The 22,740-nt window shown below is 36.1% G+C and overlaps 1 protein-coding gene across 2 annotated transcripts in view; it reads right to left on the reverse strand.

Moving 5' to 3' along the window:
- Nucleotides 1–22,740, reverse strand: part of LOC149559831 (uncharacterized) — a 55,042-nt gene that overhangs the window by 17,348 nt on the left and 14,954 nt on the right. For both annotated transcript variants that reach the window (XM_089824325.1, XM_089824326.1), the window contains exons 8-18: nt 10,656–10,715; nt 10,359–10,458; nt 10,175–10,252; nt 9,590–9,657; nt 9,400–9,468; nt 9,226–9,303; nt 9,003–9,098; nt 7,459–7,529; nt 7,266–7,343; nt 7,071–7,164; nt 6,795–6,893 (exon numbers count right to left, since the gene is read on the reverse strand). In XM_089824325.1, the coding sequence (XP_089680451.1) occupies nt 6,795–6,893; nt 7,071–7,164; nt 7,266–7,343; nt 7,459–7,529; nt 9,003–9,098; nt 9,226–9,303; nt 9,400–9,468; nt 9,590–9,657; nt 10,175–10,252; nt 10,359–10,458; nt 10,656–10,715 (891 nt within the window). The remainder of the gene's footprint in view (nt 1–6,794; nt 6,894–7,070; nt 7,165–7,265; nt 7,344–7,458; nt 7,530–9,002; nt 9,099–9,225; nt 9,304–9,399; nt 9,469–9,589; nt 9,658–10,174; nt 10,253–10,358; nt 10,459–10,655; nt 10,716–22,740) is intronic.

Consider the following 22,740-nt stretch of genomic DNA (forward strand, 5'->3'; position numbering starts at 1 on the left):
TGTCATATGTTGATATTCTAGAGGCCAATACTCATGATATCAAATGTGATATTAAACCTTAAGTACATGGTGAATATCATGAGTTGATATCCTGGTAGCCATTATTCACTGTATTTGGTGAATATCGTATGTCAATATTTTGGAGGCCAATACTCGTGTGATTTCAAAATAGTGAATATCATGTGTTAATATTTTGGATGCTATTATTCAGAGTACTTGCTGAATATTATATGTTATTATTCTAGAGGCCAATACTCATGATATCAAAATGTTGAATATCTTCTAATTGAAGATATTCTCATATTACATTGAGGTAACATATGGTCATGTGTATATCCTCCCTAGCTAAGAGGGAGTGTTGATGTTGTAGCTTCAGTTGGATTGATTTAACCATGAGATACATTGGTATGACTGCTTATTATGATTAATAATCCTTAGACAATTAATGTGTATGTGGCTATATGTGTGTGTAATCTTACAATAATTATTATCTAATTATTTATCTTAAATATTAAATCAATGAATAGACATGGAAGGGACATGTGTCTTCTTGTCTTAATCCATGTATAAATGCAAGAGGTCATTGCACTTGAAAAACACATACCTTAATAGGCAAAGCAATTGCATCTGCAACCAATCCTTAGAAATTTAACAGTTAATTGGCACTTTATACATGTTAACCAAACTCTTTTTCTAAAATTGCTTTGAACTTATAGAACAAAACAAACACTCGATTTTTTATGAAGGAAAATACACACACATTTTACAATTGAATAAAAAAAACATGGACCCAATAATAGGAGTAATCCCTTAGAAGCTCTTCATAGATATCAACATGGCCTAGTTCTAATAACTTGGAAGCTATCCAAGAGTATCAATCTAGAAAACGAGTACAATGTTGCATCCTAGCCTAACATGCTCCACAACTACCAAGAATTTGAATCTCAATCAATGACAAGATCTTCTGGAACAAGCCAAGAAAGATAGTGCACACTTAAATGCCTATACCACTAAAGTCGGAGTATACTAATAGAGGAGCGTTGGGCTGCCATAGCAAGATCTTGAGAATCAATAGAGCCAACAAGCCCAAAAAGGCCATGATCCTAAACACACACATAGTAGACTAAGTCTCTTAATCAATGATATTGCATTGATGTGAATCAAGGATCACGTCTAGCCAAGGGGAATGTCTCATAATTTGACTAATTGAGAGAAGGTTGAGTTACACTTTTATATCATATTACATATCAAGGAAAATCAATTTCCATCCTCCAAAGTCCTCGACTAAATCTGTGTATTGTCTTTTCTGACACCAATGTACTCTTTCCCTCCCACAAATGTGATTGAATCTAAGAATGACTGAAAATTTGTGAACCAATCCTAACAATGAGTGAAGTGGCGAGAGGCATCTAAATCAATATACCAGGCAAAACATTTTACATGATCAACAAGTCTTCTAGCTATGAAGTCCATGAAACAGATTTGCTTGGCTTGAGCAGTTAAGCATTTACAGCACTCCAACTTCATATGACCAAACACATATGGCAATAGTTCTGCTGAATATTTTTCTTCTTTAGACCTTCTAATGACTGAGCATAGGGATTTTTACTGAGAAGACTGAGGAAATTTAAAGTTACATGTATCCTTATGGAGTTAGCTGGAAAAAAGCTTGTGTATTCAAAGATGAACTGGTACTTCATACCACAGTCAAATTGTTGTTTCCATCAACTTGTTGTAAAAGCATCATGCAAAGATTGGAGAATGATACATCAACATGAGTGGAAGCAATGTTAAGAGTTTCAACAAAGTGCTCATGGGAAGACGGTAGACTCTTCAAAGTGATCACCACGTCTTCTTCCATTTTGCATCCAATCAATTCCAACTGATCTTGAATGTCCATGATTTTATTAAGATGATCTTGTAGGTACACCTATGTTGCAAATATGTGCCTATATGACATACTATGACACATCTGTTCTTGAGTTATTCAGTGAGCTTATTGGTCCAATATGCCTAGTATATTGAAGTTCACAATCAGCGAACATATGCGTTGGTTAGAGGAATGTCAATAGTTGACTCATCAACTTGAGGTTCACTTGATGATTTGAGTATGTTGTGGATTTATGTGTTGAGTCAATTATTTTCAAATGTTTAGTGATGACAATGTGATAGTATTTGGTGAATGATATGGTTTGGCATTGCATATTTTCATGTGGATCTGTCTGGCGTGTTTGGGACATTAATGTCTGTCCTCAGCTCAATTGGTTCGTGATTTGGAGGTTTGCAATCAATTTTTCTTGGTTCACCTTCCTTATTGTTGTGTTCTAAAGGTGCCTTCAAAGATGTTTATAAATTCAAAAATTAGAATTGATGTGGATGTCCTTGAAATTATTCATGATGCTCGTGGATCTTTCTAGATTGTGTTACTATTGTGTTGTCGATGACTTTTCTTGGAGAGATTATGTTCATGTTCTTAGCCGGCTTGGTGATGTGGTTCATTGTGATTGATTGAGGTGTGATTATTGTATGAGTAGTGTGTTCAAGGAAGATGTTTGAGCTACGACTTAGCCAACATGGATTGGTAAGCATTAAATAATATATTACTCATAATTTTGTAATTTAGATGGTGAGGGTTTAGTCAAACTTATTTGTTTCTCCAAGGTTGATGATTTGTATAAATGTAATGATCAATATCCATATGTGGATGGGTTTTTAACATGGATAAAAAAGAGATGGGCGAATAGAGGTAAAGATCTAGTGTGGAAAAGAAAGTTATAATCTGTACTTCAGTGGAATTGACCCAGCATGTTGATGATGCTATTATCTAGTTCATATATTGTGCATGGTAGTTCATGCGACTTTGTAAGGCAGTGAGCATTCCCTATTGTATTTAAGCAGTTAACTGTAAGCAGTGTGCCTGAATGCATGTGCATTGCCATTGTAATACCTTTTAACGAGGTACATTATCCTGTGGGTTCATCCCCACCGTGGTTTCTACCCAACAAGATTTTCCACGCAAAAAAATCATGGTGTTATGTGTTATTGATATGTTGTGAATCTATGCTTTACTATTAATTAATCAGATCTAAGGTTTAAGGCTAAAGGTTTGTTATGAGTTTTTGGACACAACTGAAGTTGGTGCTTCAGCTGTTTGGAGAACACGCTTCCAGCTAAGTTGCTGGTTTGGATTTAGATTTAGTTTCGGGTTTGAGACTCGGGTTCAAATTTTTTGGGGGTTGATTCTGATTTTTTTCGGTTCATCCGTACAAGAATATATGTTTTAAATACATATACACACATATACGCAGCAGCAAATAAGTTTGCACATCACTATGCTAATATTAAAGCATTAGAGCAAACTACACCACCATATAATGTTTCAGTTCAAAAATAATAATGTCAAATTAATAATCAGCCATCACAATCATATATCATCAAAAGCTATCAAGCACATCATCATCATTCTCCTATTACAAATTAGAAGCACAAAAGTAATGCTATAGGCCAAGGTCAAGGTTATGATTGTGCCATATTGTGAAGGTTCACAAATTAATTATCATACTAGATGATTCAAAGAAAGCAGCTTTGGATCAGACAGGACAATGCCAAGAAAGCAGGTTTTGGATCCAGATTTAACCACGGTAAAGATCTCTTTAGATTTTGTACAATCCATACTTTTTTTTATACATGTTAGCCCATATGCACAAAATATGCCCAAGGTTCCTCAGAAAGCATTCCCAGTGAAATTTGGTCACTGTGGCAGAATTCTGACAGAATCTGACAAGGAACAGACTTCAGAAAGGATTGAACCAGTACTTCCCAAGTCCAGGTGAGAATCTGGTAACTCAGGCTTCGAGTAGGGTTCGTGTTTTCTCACAGTTGGTACTCATGAGTGTTATCTGTTTTAATGTCCAATTTTGCGAGTCAAAGCAATTGATCTGCTGTGGTTTTTGACCCAAAACGGTTTAATATGGGAAATTTGGTGTTCTTCTTGTTGATGTTTGCTCTCTCAATTCTATATCTTTGTTTATGTGGCTTCATGGTAATAAAAGTTTAGAATACTGGTTCAACCCCTCTCCCCTCCCCTAAGTATTTTCTGTGCGCTCTTCACATTATAACCAAGCCCATTATAAGACCAAAAGATTATGTCTGTAATATCGCATTAAAGATATCTTCTTCTAATAATAAAGTGCCTGTGGAGGAGAACATTTCATTATCATATGAATAACTTGAATTTTTTCACCTCATGTTAAAAATATTTATATAATTTGTAATTTTTTTTATAAACAAATAAATGTCAAACATCTTAAATCACCCTTAATTGATAAAATTCTGAAAATAGGTGTACACCATAAAGATTTGTCTGGTTACAAAGACTTTGATTTAAGAACACACCCTCTTGAGAGGTGCTCTCAACTCCCCACAGATTATTTGGAACTAGTCACATAAGAAACTTGATTACAAAAAGAGTGTTGTTTCAAATTGGGATATTACTCTGACTGTGCTAAGTTGGACAGTATCATCGCACAACTTGCAACAATCTCTTTTAGATGAGCCAGCTTATACATATGCCGTGGCTAGAGGAAGCAGTAGTGTAACTCATGAGCAAATATTGCAGCCAAACATCTAGCTAACTACAAAATTGAGCAGTCAGAAGAGATCATACTGTTCATTTCAGGTAATGTGTAGAAAAACTTGTGGAATATTTTGAAGGCATATAATCATATGAGTGAACACATGCAGAGAACTAATATAAGGGCACCCTTTGAAGATATTTCCCCAAGGAAAGTTCCTAATCAGAAATTGCAAGATCAATCTTCACATTCCTATGTCACCATTTTCAAAGAGCAGTAACTTTAAAAAGAGAGCTACGGAAGTTTTGTGCTGGATAAATATATTGAAGGTTTGTGCTCAGCTGGAAAATTTGTGGCTGTCAGGGGGAGGACCTGTCGATGAATATACAATATTATAATCCCCCCAATGGGAGGGTAATAAACTCTAGAATCGGTAGGTATCTGTTTGAAGGCAAGCATATGAATGACAGTGTGATCCTTGAAGAATTTGAGATGACTTTCAGAGATGTTATTATCAGGAAAATGCATGGAAAACTGTCAATGATAAAGGACATCAATGCTTCTTGGCCAAAAGAAGGTGCTTCTTGCTGACATCTCCAATTATGATCAACGCACAGAAAAATCCAGAATTTGATGGGTTTGTTAATAGAGAGGCTCTGAAGACTAACCTAACACTTAGTACCATGAGCTGTTCACTCTTGGAATTCTAGTGCTATCTTGAGTTCATTAGGTTTGAGGATCGGGACCACAAGCTCTAACCTGGAGCATCTGAAGCAGATTAAGCAATTGGAAGAGGATTTGTTTCAATCATTTTGTTGGGTTGTCTTTATCTTAAAAATATGTCAATCTTCCTCATGCAAAAACATCAACACAACCTTCACGCCTCTGCAGCCCCCACCAAAGAACATCTCTCAGAATAACAAACTTTGGTCTTTATCAAATATATCCATGATAGGAAAATAGATTTCCTTATACAGCTTGCTGTTCGTATGAGTATTTTTCCCAATTTTAAATAAAAGCAAAGCCTCTGTATCAATTCAAGTTTAATATTGCCTTTCATTTGCTCCTATTCGTTCCATTTAAAATTGGACATAACACTCATCCCCACAGATGTAGCATATCACATGTCAATTCAACATGCAGCTCAGAAGCCAATTCAATTGCCTTATCCAAATCGTGTATTGCTTTAAGATCAGAGTTGCTGGAAACTACTCTGTCCCTCCTTGGGTGTGCATATCCCCGTATCCAATTTGGAAACGTATCCAATACTGCCCGGATACACATCCAATATTGTACCCATGTCTGCCTAATAAACTTGATTTATGAACCATACCAAATACTATGGGATTTGTCTTTTTTTAAGATTTGATGTAGATCTTCCCTTTAATGTAAAAAAAACTATATTAAAGCAATTTTTTTTTTTAAATAGTATAAACAAAACCTCCACCGAATGAGAAAGACAACTAAAATGTTTTTCTATTTCATCAACCCGTTTGTGGGTTATCTTCTAATGCAACTCTACTATGTTTACATATTGTAAAGCGTTAAACTCACTTGTAAATATTTATGTAGCATTTACGTGTCAATATTACTTTTGAAGTAATGAAAATCTCCTACAATAACTTAGAAAACTATGTTAAATATATGTATATGTATTATTTAGTAATGTCGTGTTCAGCCGTATCCATATTGGGTGTCTTAAAAAATCACCATATCCGTACCCAATACCGTATCTGTATTTGTATCCGTATCCGTATCCATGCAACTTTGTTTAAGATAGATTTGGGTCTTCCTAGAAGGCTAAAACAACTTAGAAATTCTGACAACTCAATTAGCATTAAAACTAAAGGTATTCCCTCCAAGAAGATAGTGTTTTGTTTCCCTCAAGCCCTGAAGCTCACGTGACTACAGGGCTTCCACTCCCTTTTGCATCAGGGAGTGGCTCAAGACCTGGATCAGGAGCCTGGACAACCTTGGTCAATAGAGGAATCTCCAAACAAACCCTTAATTTCAATCAAGAAACATCCTTTTAGATATACATAATTTGCAAAATATTCTTATTTATGGATATTAATCACATAACTAGCAGGCCCGCACAGTTCAAGCTTCACCCTACTCAAAACAGTGTATCTAAAAGAGGCTAACAAGTTCGAACAAATCAGACAGCTACTTCCCATATTACATGCTGCAAATTCAAAGCAACCATATGTGCAGACAAACCTGAATATTAGCCATTGTGTATGGATCCAGAAGCATTCGAATGATTTCAAGAAACTGGCAATGCATATCCTCTCCAAAGTCGGTACACATTCCTTTCACCTGCAACATAAAAAATTAAAAAAGATCGTATAAGTTTCACCTCTTTACAAGAGAGGTGCAAAACAGTTCACTACTAATGCGATCACCCCTTTAGGAATGAACAATAGACAAGCAGAATATGACTGCTACATAATGCCAATTAACACAATAAATGTTTGGCAGTACATAACTACATACCAAAAGACCAAGAAGAGCACCGCCTTGCTTTTGTACCAAAAAAGTACGGAGGAGTGAAGGATCTTGATTCAGAATGACAATTAGAATATCAGTCCTGTAAGTTAAACAGATAACCATAATTATAAATTTCAAATTAGAATGGTCTTCTAACCACAAGCGACAAAATTATACAAATATAAGATGAGAAATCCATACCCTGTCAGACGAAGTAGTTTTTCTTCACTTTGAAGAGCACTAGTAATAACTTCAAACAAACCTTCATCAACTAGCTCTCTGTAGCCAGTAACACAAGAATATGTTCACTTTAATGTTGCAGAATAAGCATAGAAATTCAGAGGGAACACATACAGATTAAATGTCTACTACTACAAATAAATATTGAACATACCTAAATAGACGCATCTGCTGAACAAGCAGGAGACCTTTTGCTAGACTACAAAACTCCTGCAGGAACAAAATCTGCAAAATCAAACAAGTACATTAGAAATAAACTGGTTTAACTAATATCAAACTCAGTCTCAGCTTTTGTTCTTGATTTTCTTTCTGTGAAGGCAAGTTATATTATTAAAGTTGTGGGGTGACAATTATCGGCACGGGTGTTGGTGGGTGACAGAATAGTCAGGAGGCATAAATCAGCGCCTGTGAAATCTAATGTGCCAATTGGTGAAGATGGTGGGCTGAGAATTAGGAGGCAGATTCCCATGAGGCCTCGCAAAAAGGACTCCAGGAAGGGTGCAGGTGGGGTTTCGGGTAGTGCCGGTTTGCCCGTGGAGGAAAGAGCTTATGTACAGCCAGAGCTGTTTCAAGGTGGAGGAGAGGAGCCAGGTCCCTCAACTCGGGTTGGTCGCTAGCCTATGACGGGTCGACGTGTCTTCGCTGCCTGAGCGCACTGTAGTGGCATCACTGGCATCATGTGTCTTCGAGGTAGAGGCAGCGCCGATGTGACCGGTGATGCCATTCCCAATTCCACCAGGGAATATGCTGCAAAATGGTTCTTGGATTAGGTGGCCGGGGGTCTCTGTTTGGGTATGGTTATGGGGGTGTCTTGATGCAAGATCACAGATTTTGGTATGACTGATCATTTTGTAAAAGTGATATATATTGTATATGGGTTATATATTTTGATGGGTGGGTGTTGATGTGGATAGGCTGGGTAGTCTCTTTGGCACTTCATGCTATGTAATTTCCTTTTTCCAATATTAATATAAAGCTCTTTATTACCGATCAAAGAAAAATTATACATTAAAGTTTTAATTTTAAAAGTCAGCACTTGTGCAATTTCATTATATGAAAATACGCTTCAGGTATTATCAACATTTACATCCTCCCCATGTGAAATGGATCATACAGATTGGAATAAAGTTAATATTCACCTTAAGCAAACATTCAGCAAGTACATTCATTGAAAAATAGCTATAGTAATCAGTTCAGAAAGATTAAGGTAACCTTCAATCACCTTAACCAAACAATTGGGTTAAAGATTTTTTAGAAAAAGTAACCTTATTTATAATTGCTTCGAAAGTAATTTAGGATTTGGTTGCATAGAACCTTGATATATTTCATCATATTTGGCTAACATTTACTTGGCATCTGATGAGGATAGGCCCTGTGCAAACCCAGATGGGAACGAGCTTGGGAGCTGAAGGTCCACTGAGCCCATACATTGGCAGTTCAGGGATACCCCATAACATAAATTGGGATAAGATCTTTCTGCAGTTCATCTTACTTGGCTAACATTTGGTTGTGATATAATCTTTATACATTTCATCTTGCTGGCAACATTTCCAAATGACATTTACCAAAGATGTCAGCATAACTTATAATTAAACCAGTGCTAGATCGTAGTCATTAAATACTAATGAACCTACAGATGCTTTTCCAATTAGCATCTGATTGCAAAAAGTACATTTAAAAATCAAAACCAATTCTTACCAGGTTCTTCTTTGCAGGATCTGGAGTATCTGGAGATTTCAAGGATGAAAATAGTTCATGAATGAAAGTAACATCATCCTTAAGAGCTGAAACCACCTGTAATATGGTGGGAATAGTTGGCTGAGAAAAGTTTAATAGAGCTGAAATGCTGCTATTATTGTGTATTATAAACTATCTGAAGAAGGCATTCATTGAACTTTGAAGTATAACATGCTATGCATACCAATACATTATTGGAATGGATAATCCCATTCATTGCTGCAAATGTACCCTCATCCAAAACTCTTGGCAAAATTACATCCTGCATATTGAAAATGAAAACGATAACATGTAAGTGCCTGAAACAAGAAAGTATCCGTACAAATCAACCATTTGAGTCAGAAAACGTCCAAGTCACCTTAATGTAGCCAACTCTATATGCTTGATGTATTTTTGATAATAGTGAAGGATCTCTGATTGGAACCGCCTATCAAACATAAAGACAAGCAGTGTTAACCACCTATGAAAAATTGGCGTTTACTTACATGGTATACCTAATATCACTTATTATTGTAGCAACCAAAAATAAGTTGGCACATACACATTACCTCCTTGAATACAACTTGTTCTCTTAGAAATGCACGATGCTCCTGACGACAGAGAATCTCGGGATCATCTGCATTATCATCAGCAAATCAATTAATTCTTCTATAAACAGAAAGTAGTCAAAAAATCCACACTTATCCTTACTCCAATACTACATGTTCTCACCCAATCCATGCAGCTACAAACATCACTATTTAATATCTGACATTTTACTCCAATGAACAGTGAATAGAAAGAACACTGCATAAAATCAAGAGTGATAGATGAAAAAATAATAATAAAGATAAATAGATGCTTGCACAATGTCAAAAGGCCTTGCACAATGTCAAAAGGCCCATTTGAAACTCAGTCATTTGACATAACTAACAGAAAGTAGGAAGAGATTTGCAGATTACAGTAAGAGAAGACAAGAATTGGGGTAAAACAACAACTACCAGTTTTGCGTGTTAATGCATATTATTTGCTATTTGATATTTTCTTAATCTTATCCAAAATCAGCAATGTTTTCATGATATATAAAATTACTTCTCCAACAGATTCTACAAAAATCTCTATCAATAACTGAGAAGGAAATTCTGTATACTTACACTCAAGTGCACCTACAATATCCATTATATATTCGTCACTGAAGATTTTTTCGAATATTTGTGAACTATTCAACATAACTGCAAAATTACAGACAATGTAAATACTTAGCAGATTCATAACTCATGGAAAGTCAACTGACTTCACAATAATTCTATCCAAATCCAAATTTAGCACCGTACTCACTGATTCCTTTAATGATTTTAAAAATCAAATGAAGACCATCTGTATTTTCCAGATCTTCGTATATTTTGAATAACTCCAAAAGCTTTGGCAAAAATGCTTGCTACAAAAACAGAAAATTGTCATTTGCTTCATCAGAATAACCACCAGTTTCAACAATCCAGCAAATAAACTTGAAATAGTTACTAATTACAATCCTAAATAATGCTTACTTTGCCAACTGATACTACTTGTCTGCCTATAATCATGTGTTTCAATTTGTTCCTGTAACATGTGACACAAAATAGTAAAGAGACTTACATCTTGGACAATAAGCTCTGAAACCCGAATATGATCCATTATGCATCCTTCTGTCACTGTCTGCATCCAATCATAATGCACTCAGTTATAAATGAAACAAAGCAGTGTACCAAAATGTCTAGCAGTATTCACCATCAAATCTAATTATTCATGCCAAAGGACATATAGCAGACAAGGCCATCCAAATAAGCAAAAACATTTGAAAAAGTACCAGTAGTATCTATAAAATGGTCCTATTATTCAAGCCCTAAAACTTCAGCAAAGTATGTCACATAATGGCCAAACAAATGAAACATTGTTTATATGTTCAAGAACAGCAGAGTGTATGCCCTCTATACATTTGGTTTTTTCCTCCTTCACAATACAGTGCACGGCAAAGGCGCAGAAAGAAAATATGACCAAGGTTTCATCAAGCTAAAACCAGTATTGCATCAAGCTGGATGGCATCAAGGGTGAGGACAAAAATTGAGGCTGATTGAAATCATGGAAACGAAAAATGTAATAGCCAATGAACCATGTGCAATGTAATTTTGTCTTTAAAGCCACACAATATTTTGTTTCTGTGTGCCTTGTTCCGCCAGGGATGCAAATATACATGTAATCATCCTTTTTGATATATAATATATATAAAAATTTGGTGAGGGCAACCTACCATATTTAATATTAATTTTAATGCAGATACTTACTTTCATGGTAAAAGCTAATTTGCTGAATCCGGTATGGTACAAATATTTATGCTGGTACAAATGTTTTTGGGAATTGGTTACAGTTTTGGTACATTCATACAAAAACAAAATTATATATACATATATAAATAGCTAAAAATAGAATTTGGTTTAAAATGTCATATAACACACCATTAAAAAATGCTACTTTTGAAAGATAACATTCTAAATTGACGATAAAGGATTTTGGAGGATCTAGCAGAGGTGCAGGAAGAGATACAAACTATGAGTTATGACAAAAGTAGGCTGAATGCGGAAAAGACTATTCTGGCTGACCTCACGACATTGTGGGAAAAGAGGAAATGTTTTCGAGGCAGAGGTCAAGATCGGTATGGTTAAAGGAAGGGGATTAAAACTCTAAATTCTTTCACCTTTCTACTATGAAACACAGAGCTGCCAATAGAATTAGTGGTATCAAAAAGGGTGCTGATACTATAGGGGAAGATAAAGAGATTGCAGAGGAAGCAATTATGTATTTCTCTTCTATCCTATCCAAAGAGTTAAACTTGGGGGAGGATGATCAGAAGGAAATCCTCAATACCATCCCCAATGTGATAACTACTACACAGAATAAGGAACTGGTGGCTATTCCAACTTTTGAGGAAATTAAGGAGGCGGTTTTCACTCTACCTGCTGAAAAAGCTCCTAGCCCAGATGAGTTCCCAACTTTTTTCTTCCAGAGGTATTGGGAAGTCAACAAAGATGACCTTGTTGAAGTGGTCCAGGAATTTTATGGAGTTGGGAATCTGCGTAAAGAGATTAATGCTACCTTTCTGGTTTTAATTCCTAAGGTCTCAGGAGTGGATTCTTTTAATAATTTCAGGCCTATCAATGTCTGCAATTCTTTTTATAAGATCTTTTCAAAGGTATTCACTAATAGAATTATTAAATTACTGCCGAAGATTATTGCACCTCAGCAATCGGGATTTGTCCCTGGTAGACAAATCCTTGATTCCATCATTGTTCTACATGAGGTGATCCATTCCTTAGACAAAGGCAAAAAGGAAGGCTCTTTGCTTAAACTTGATCTTTCAAAGGCTTATGACAAGGTGGACTAGGTGTTCCTGGATAAAGTGCTAGAAGCTTTTAGCTTTAATATTAAAACTAGAAAGATTATTTCTCAACCAATCTCCACCCCCTCTTTTACGGTGATGGTTAATGGGACCCCTCTGATTTCTTTAAACCTTCTAGGGGTCTTAGGGAAGGTGACCATCTTTCACGGATCCTATTTATCATTCTAGCAAAATGCCTAGGAAGATCAATTCATGACAAAATGAGCAAAGGGGAAATTGTGGGTTTTAAAACTTTTTCTGATCCACTGATTTTCTCCCATCAGCAATTCGTGGATGACACCATTTTAGGTGGAGAGGCTTCAGTGAAGGAAGCTAGAAATGTGAAGAGGATTCTCAACACTTATTCTAAAGCCACTGGTCAACTCATTAATTGGAGCAAGAGCTCGGTCTTCTTTATTAACACCCCTGCAGACAGACAGGGGAAAATTGTTGGCATTTTGGGTTGTGACATTAGATCTCTTCCTTTTACTTATTTCGGGACTAAACCTCCTGACCTCTTTTGGAATAACCTCATTGACAGGTTTAATAGAAAGTTGGCGGGCTGGAAAGGCATCACCCTAAGTCAAGCAAGGAAAGTGCTTCTAATCAAATCTACCCTGCAAAATTTGCCAACATATGCTTTAACTCTTTTCTCTATTCCTACAAAAGTTGCTGATTCTTTGGAATCCATTCATAGGAATTTCTTGTGGGTTGCTACTTAAGGAAATAAATACCCGTTGGTGGCTTGGGAGAATATTTGTAGACCCAAAAAGCAAGGAGGGTTGGGGATTAGGAATCTAAAACAATTCAATAGGGCGCTTCAAGCTAAACAAATATGGATGATTTTCAACTCCACAAGGGAATGGAGGGATATTTTGAAGGACAAGTATGCAGCTAATATAAATTTCAAACAGTTAGGCACCTTGACCCAAGGGGATCTAACATTTGGAATGGCATTCAAAGGACGAAGAGCTTAGCCATTGAGAAAGCAAAATGGTAATTGGTCAATGGTGAAATATAAATTTCTAGCATGATGATTGGATAAGACAAGGGCCATTATGGAACATCGAGCCGTCTAACAGATGGGCAAATTTATGTATGGAAAAATATGGCTGTAAAGTGAGTGACTACAGGGATAACAATGAATGGGTGAATCTGACTGAATTGTCCCAGGAGCTAAAGCCATTGATGAACATGATAAGGCATATTCCTCTATCGTCCAACAAGGATGGCAACTTGGGGGGTGACAAAGGATGGCAACTACACTGTTGCCTTAGGATACGAAACTATGCAAAACAAGGAAACTACCCTATTTGGACTAAAGCCTTGTATCCTTGCCTTATTCCCAAAATCAACTTTTTTTTGGACAATTCTACAAAACCGTATCTTGACGATGGACAACCTCACCAAGAGGGGGAATTTGATGCCTAATAGATGCATTCTTTGTAAGAACCATAGTAAAAGTGTGGATCATATCATTATACATTGTCACTTCACCAGAGATATGTGGTCTTATTTCCTATTTTTCTTCAAGATGACCTGGTGTTTTCCTAATAACACTTAAGATCTCTTTGAACAATGACACCTTCGGGCTTATGGGGACGTGAATAAGGGCTTGTGGGAATGGACTCTACCTCATTTCTGTTGGGGAGTGTAAAAGGAGCGAAACAACAGAATTTTTAGGGAGAAAGAAACTAATGCTAAAGTTGTCTTCCACAAAATCTTTAACGCTTTGTTAGAAAACTACACTACCAATAAAGGTCCCAACCCTCTTTTAAGCACAAAGGAAATTGACAAAAATAAGAGGGAGGATTGCAGATGGACTCTCCCGCGTGAGAGTTGGTGTAAAGCTAACTTTGTTGGGCTGCCAAAGGTAACCCCGGCAAGGCTAGGGCAGGTGGAATCATCAGAAACACCCATGGAAAAGGTATTGTTGCTATCTTAGCTCCTCTAGGTATGCAAGCTAACCATTATGCGGAGGCATTTGCGGCTCATCAAACCCTCAAACTGGCTCGGGACATGGGATTCAAAAATCTATGGCTTGAAGGAGACTCCAAGAATATTATAGACTGTCTTGATGAGAAGAATGAGCCTACGTAGACGATTGTGAATATTATTAAAGAGTGAATTATGATCCTTAAGTCTTTTGACAATATATATGTGGCTCATAAATATAGGGAAGCCAGTCAAGTCACTAACAAGTTGGCCCACTAAGCAGTCAAGAATGATGAATTGAAAACGTGGAAGAACAAACACAATATTCCGTCAAAAATTCGTGAGTTGATAGAAATGGAGAGGATCCTAGGCAGATCGGGAATCATTAAAGGTCAATTATGAAAGGTTACATGTTATGGGAATTGTGCCAAACTATGATGTGCAAGTACGATAGCCAAAGCACGAAAGACATTTTTTTTTCCCACCATCGCACTTTGAGGCTCGATTTTGGGTATCAAGTACACAAAGCGAAAAGGTGTTTTGTGAAAACATATCATATTAAAAGGAAGCAGCCTTCGAAGCACATCACTACCAGAAGCAAAGCTTGCAAAGAGAACGATATCATGGTGGGAGAAAGACATAGGAGGGAATCTGAAAATGAAGCAAAGAAGTGGCACCGACGTTTTAAGGTGTTGAGCATTTTAAAAAAAGGTGACATTACCACTTTCATTGAGCGGCTTCACGGGTGGAAACCCTCTGTTACACGCAGTACGATTAAAAGCTGGAATGAGGGAGTGTTAAGATTGATGTAGTGCATTTCACAATGACGGAGGAGGTTATATCTACGATGACTGGAATACCCATCACTGGGAAGAAATTTTATAGAGATAGGCAAATTTCTGGGTAGGCGATGATTGAATTTACCAAGGATGCGAAGGAAAAGAAGGCTTTAGTGAAGACAAGCACCTACTATCTGCCGAGCTCTAACAAGTCACTATGGAGGTTTGTGCTAAGGGTCATGATCAAGTATATCTTCCTCGACATGAGATTCGACCGCCTCTACAGTCAACATTTCATGCTTCTTAACCACTTCAGGTATGGGGCGAAGATTTCTATTCCTTTTTTCCTATATTCCTCTATTAATGAGAATATCAATGACTACAAGGAGAAGCACATAGGTAATCCTACCTTCCATGAGGGGCTTTTGCTGTTAATTTGTGAATTTTTTAAGGCTAGGACTATAGGGAAAGAAATTAAGAATAGGTAGATAGGGAAGGAGGGTAAAGCTCACTCAAATGAGTTGGGAGAGGATTACACCCCATCTAACACCGAGGACAGCCAAGACATGCATTCAAATACGAAGGAGAATGCCACCCCATAGTACAAAAAGGGTAAAAGAGAATCAAAGTGGAGAAAAAAAAGAAAGAGGATAACTACGAACCTAAACAAAGCTTTGAGATTTTGTCTGATAGAGACTACAATGAGAGGGCGAAGGGCATAGACACAGAGGGAGACAGCACTAATGAGGAGGAAGATAACCTCAGAAAGGAGGAATGTAAGGAGAGGACAAGTGGAAAGAGAAACATCACTATTAAGACGCCTACCAACAAAGATGAGGAATTTTAGGGGCAAACCTAACAGGAGTTTGAAAAGAGGGAGAGATATCGACTCTAAGGAGGCCAGGCAAGAGGAGAGGAAGGGTAGCGATGAGGAAATGAGAAGCATGGGAATGGGGAAAAAATGAGCAGGAATTTGAGGAATTTGGGTCCAGCCAGTACACGTGTATGATTTCGGGCAAAGACATGAAAGTGGTTTGGAGAAATTTTGATAAAATTTCTACAAGGATAGGGCTCGAGACAGAGATGATCAAAACTCTAGTTAAGGAGAATAAGAAGGGAAAAATTCAAATGGAAGAGTCGATTGACCATGCCCTTGTTATTTTGAGTGACATCACAAAGGAAAACCCTCAAATGGATGTGCTTAATAATGCTAAACACAGTGTTATTGATAGTTTTCGAACCACTAAACAGACTTTCCATGAAATCCAGGAGCTCAAATGCAAAGTGGGTAGACTGGAGAGGGATAATTGCAGCATGCAAAACAAGAAAACAAAGGAGGAAAAAGACATGGCTAACAAAGTGGAGGAAGTGAAGAGTAGAGTTTAGATAATGGAGGACACTCTGCATAGAATTGTTGAGCAAAGCTATAACATTCTAAAAGAATCAAATGACAACATAAAGGTGCTCATAAACAAACTTGAAGAACACAGAGCCAGTAAGGAGGATGACCAATCTCCCAACAGTGGGAAGGATAAGACTCCAGAGGATGGTTTGAGAAAGAGAACCAGATCTAGCATAAAGAAAAAGGACATCCACAAATCCAGGAACTTGAGAAAAATCTTTCAAACTTGAAAGAGGCAGCTGGAAGAATGACTGAGCTGGAGATTCAGACTGCAGAAATCCTCAGAGAAATTGCCTGAGCCATTCTCCTAGCTTTTTGGACATGTCCTGGTTTTTTTGCTCTGCTTCCCTGTTTATTTGTGTTTTTTCTTGTGTTGTTGTGGGAGGTTGTTGTTTCTGCCAGTGGCTTTTATGCTGATGATCCTTTAAGTGCTTTATCTATGTTTTTCTTTTACTATTGTAGACATTCTAATTTATTTCAGGTTCCAATATCAAAATGGTCAAACTAGAATCACTAAACATTTTGGCATCTAAATCCACAGACTCTAGACGAACCCCCAGAGATTCATTTTAGAATCTGATTCCGATAATGTTTCATACCCAGAACCGCCTGAAAATCTCACAATTCAGCAACTTTAGGCTAAAAGCTTCCAGCGAGAGGAAAAGAAGACATTCATTTCATCTTCATCAGGTGAGTGAGAAACATGTTCTCCTGTCAACACTGAATTCAATGCAGAAGATACCACCCACCACAAAATCCCTAATTAAATGCTTAAGAAACTTCACATAATCTAGATCCCTGGACTGTTAGCATATGTATGTCATCTGGTAACCTCAACTCTCATCTCTGGGCATTCAACTAGATTATAAACTGAGGTTGAGGATCACTTCTCTACTACCCACCCTCTAAAAGGAAGTTTGGATAGCTCTATGCAGCTACATCCTGAGGTTTCTCGACACAATAGTTCAGCAACACAATCTCTATAACCTAAATGCAGTATCTATTTATCAAAAACCAATCCTACCAGGAGGAATCATTCATATCAAAATGAACATGACAAACTGATGCTACCAAATTCTCTCAAATGCATTAGCCACCCCACAGTCCTATGATCAGAATCAAATGAGAGACTAGGATCTGCCATATAGTTCTGAGTCAAATCAAGAAAACACTGTTCTATGTTAAATGGAACCATTATCGAACCAAATCACAGCATATATCCTTAATGGAACCTTTCCTGCATAGTCAAATCATAAACTGGTGATCAAAAGATTAACACTCCTGCAGACAAATTGTTTAATGGACTGTAATAAAGTGTTTGCACTCTTTTAAAATGGGCCCTTAATTCTTTAAAAATTGGAATGTGTCTGTCGTTCCTCTCAGATGAACTTCCTGCTGCAGTTTTGAGGCAGAATGGGTTATCTACACGACCCATATCTTTAATCCAACACCTTTCATTTCAAATCAAGAAGCTCTGAAAAATATTGTTTTCAATTCAGGCAAAATATTCCCACTGGCACTTAACTTGGATTTATTTAAAATAGATATTTATAAGAACTTATATAGACAAAACCTTAAAAAATTGATCTCTTTTGACACAGTAAACCACGTTGCCCTCAAGCCGGCATATACATACAGCAATGAAATAGGATACAAGAAGCTAGAAGTGACATAGATAAAACAATTTACAATTTTAACAGGTTTCAAAAAGCAATGAGTTCTCTTTGGGAGGCCCAAATTCAAATCCCTGTTGTGAATGGTCTTCCATATTTGGATTCTAGTGTCCAGTGATATCTAAAATAGGTGGATTTTAGTAAAAAAGTTGGAATCTAATGTATTCAATAAAAAAAGCTATTATTAGTTTCATGATGTACTTGCAAGAGCTTGTATTCATATCCTGTTGATGCTCATATGAGCAGAATATTTGTAAATGGTTAGCACTATCAAAAAAAACTTGAAAACAGGTATATAAGTTGACACTGCCTAGAGTGTCATATGATAAAATCCATTCTGAAATTGGAGAACATGTGATACACTTTGTAATGCCCCCTGCTAGGACAGTAAATAATTTATTATATATTTTACAATTCAGACTTTTACAGATCAAAAATTTATATATTGCCTTTTTCCCTCTCTATTTCTCCCTATTTCTCCATGATGGATCACTTTATGTTAATCCTGTTCCATTTAATCACCCACTCAGCTAGTGGTGGATTTCTCTGGCCTTGTCTGCCCACTTAAATTCTCTTTACCTAATACTGTAAGGGGGGACCACCTTCCTACTTGGCGACCAACTGATGGAGAGTGCTAGGGTGTTAAACCTTCTTTCTTTTCCTTAAATGGCCCGCACATTTATACATGTTAGTGTTAAAGTATCAGACTGTAAGTAAATACTTTTGAATCACTTTGAATATAATATTAAATAATATTGAAATGTTATTCCTGAATGCAGAGAGAATGATATAATACTGAATTCGCTGAATATAACTGAAGACCTATATTATTTCTGTGTTTGTTGTTTTATCCAGCAAAGTTCAATGTTATATAAATATAAAGGAGGGCAGACAGTGAGTCATGACCGATAGGCGTGAATCACACTGAGTCATGTCTATCGGGCGTGACTCAAAGTCACCCGATATATGATTATGACCGAACATTAACCTGTCATTTTGCAATTCCATTATGCCATCGATTTGTTAAGTCCGCAAGTGTATTGATTCCAATATATATTAAATATGTTTATAATTAAATCAGCATCTATATATATATATATATGATTCCATTTAATATCTAAACATATGTAACAATAACAACATAAATAATTTTTAAGGAAAACAACAGTATTTGAAGCTTCACCCCAAAGAAAAGTTTTAAGATTTTGATCATGAAGTGTTGCTTTAGCAGAATGAACTATTGATCTATTCTTTCTCTTAGCTATTCCATTCTGTTGAGGATTATAAGGAACAGAACACTCCCTCTTGATCCCAACAATTTTACAATAATTTATAAAGATGTCAGAAATGTACTCTTTACCATTGTCTGTTCTTAAGACTTTTATTTTCTTTCCACAAAGGTTTTCTACAAGGGCTTTAAACTCTTTAAATTTTGTCAGAATTTCTTCAGATTCTTTACTTTTAAGAAAATAGATCCAAGTCTTCCTAGAGAAATCATCCACAAATATGATAGTATAGAGAACCTCCTAGAGAAGGAACTAACATACGACTACATAACTCTGAGTGAATAAGTTCTAGAACTTCTTTGGAATTGGTTTGACTATTTTGGAATGTAGTTTTAATATTCTTCCCTAGAGCACAACCTTTACATGTTCCTTCATGGTAACGATTAAGTTTAGGTATACCTATTACCATTTTTCCTATGGAAGGTAATCTTCGAAAATGAAGATGACCTAGTCTCCTGTGCCAGAGTTCATTTTCTTTGAAAGAACCATGAATTAGGGCTGAATGAGAGAGAGAGAGAGAGAGAGAGAGAGAGAGTTAATCTGATAAAGACATCCATGTCTAGAGCCAATTTTGTATGCATTTTTTATGTTAGAATTCTTAGGCCAACCTAAGACCTTTCCTTCCATAAATGTAATTATGAGCCCTTCATCTTCAAGAGCAAAGATAGAAAGCAAGTTTCTTTTTATGCTAGGTACATATAGTACCTTAGTAAGTTCAATTGTTTTCCCTGATTTTAGATGAATAGTACATGTTCCTATTCCCATTATGGGGTAGCTTGTATCATCTCCAATGGTTACTTCATCAACATAGTCTTCTTGTAGAGAGTCTAATTGTCCTTTAAAACCTGTGATATGTCAAGAGGCTCTGCTATCAATTACCCAAGTACTTGCTCTGGTTGATGCTTCATTGGAGAGTGTTGAATAGAAAGCATTGTGTTCAGAATTTCCATTAGAGTTTTGAGTGGTTACAAATGAAGCTTGTGGTTTAATTCTATCAGGAGATCTAGATGTTGGATGTCCAAATTTATCACGCCTATAACATTGCATTTTGGAGAAATCAGTGTGCTTTTTCCTTCCTTTGAATTTTCTTTTCTTCTCATTTACTTGACTGGAGAGAACTTGTAACTCTTCTTCTGAAGAGGAAACATTTTGACCTCGAGCTACTTGCATACACTCTTCTTGTATACAATCAGCTTTAAGTCTTTCAAATTTAGGTAATTTTGACCAAGAACATACCCCTTGTCAGAAGGTATCCCATGATGATGGAAGACCTTATAGAGCCATTATTGTTAACTCCTTTCCATCACAGATGTGTCCTATGGAAGAAAGTTGATTTTGAAGATCGATTATTCTCATAAAGTAAGAGGAAATTTTTTCTCCTTTATTCATTTTAATATTTGAGATCCTATCCTTTAATGTGATGATCTGAACAGCGTTATTTATCTCAAACATATTTCCAAGAGCATTGTACATCTCACGTGCAATGTCCAGTTCTGAAATTACAACTAGAAGATGAGTTTTAACACCGTCCACAATAAGTTCCATAGCTTTATTGTTGTCACTATCCCATTTTTCCAATTCATTAATTCCTTTAGGTGGTGGATCAGAATTTTCAATAAACTTATTTAGACCATGTTCTTTCAGTCTAAGCTTCAGTCGTAATTTCCAGCCTGCAAAATCTGAATCACCTTCTAATCTGTGTCTTCCAGCCTCATACCGTTCACCATTTTTATTTTATGTAATAATATTTAAATATAAAAATCTGATTTCAGTCTGATATCAGGATCACTTCTTTAAACCTGCTCTGATACCATGTTAAAGTACCAGACTGTAAGTAAATACTTTTGAATCAGTTTCAATATAATATTAAATATTGAAATGTTATTACTGAATGCAGAGAGAATGATATAATACTGAATTCGCTGAATATCACTGAAGACTTAAATTATTTTTGTGTTCGTTGTTTTATCCAGCAAAACAGTGAGTCACGACTGACTCACACTGGAGTCACGTCCATCGGGCGTGACTCAAAGTCACCCCCGATATATGATTATGACCGAACATTAACCTGTCGTTTTGCAATTCCATTATGCCATCGATTTGTTAAGACGCGAAGTGTATTGATTCCAATATATATTAAATATGTTTTTAATTAAAGCAGCATGTGTGTGCGCGTGCGCGTGTGTTTTAATATCTAAACATATGTAACAATAACAACATAAATAATTATAGATACATTAAATTTATGTTTTTACTAATCTATACATTAACAGTTAGAACCCTTTCTTTATATGTTGCCTATTTTCATTTGCTGCTTTTATGTTCCCGTAATACTTACTTTTTGAATTATATATAAACTTTTTCATTGCACGTGTTTAGGGTTATATGCCACCTTTGATGCCAATGTGGGTTTGTATCTCATTTTCCCACATATGACAACTACCATATGCTGAGCATTAATGGATCAGTGACACCCTCTTATACATCAGATGATTTTTGATGTCTTCTTTTGTTCTTTTGCCCATTGCTCGATGCCCTCTCATATTTAATATATGGTCTATACATCCACATGTCTTTTTAAGGGTCGTGACCCATGGACCATCAATGTGTTAAGAGGATAAATTGGACTAATTCACTTGGGGCTTAGTTATAATAAGTTGATAAATGTTCTATATATATAAATTTGACTATTTTGCTTGGGGCTTAGTTTTACTTTGTTATTCATAATAAGTTGATAAATATTTTATATTACTGGTTAATTAGTAATTTTATCTTATCAATATTAGTTGTAAATATTAAATTGATAGTATATTTTTTTTTTTTTTGATCGATAAGAGGTCGAAGCCAAGATTCGTTATTATTATGTAATTTATTATTATTTAATAATCTTGTGTAGAGTCGAAACCAAGACGTCTCCAATAAGAGGCTCACAATTTACCGTTGTCTTGTAGGCTCTTGCCTGATAGTATATTATGTTATATTTATAGATCAATTATTAATAATCATTATTCTTTACCCACTAAGGGCCCGTTTGGTTGTTGGAATATAATTTAAGAATTAGCATTCGAAATCTTGGATTTGGGCTTCTGGAACTTGAAATCTAGATTACAATTTTGGGGATTAAGTTGGGGACCGTTTGGTCCAAATTTGATATTTCGAATTTTTGGTATTCTTGGCCTGTTTGGTTCAAACACAGATTCTGAAGAAAGAACAGTCTAGAATTTTATTTCGCC

This window comes from Cupressus sempervirens, chromosome 4 (assembly GCF_028749045.1).
Source record: "Cupressus sempervirens isolate cs-2001-9-10 chromosome 4, ASM2874904v1, whole genome shotgun sequence".
In the NCBI taxonomy this organism is placed as follows: domain Eukaryota; kingdom Viridiplantae; phylum Streptophyta; class Pinopsida; order Cupressales; family Cupressaceae; genus Cupressus; species Cupressus sempervirens.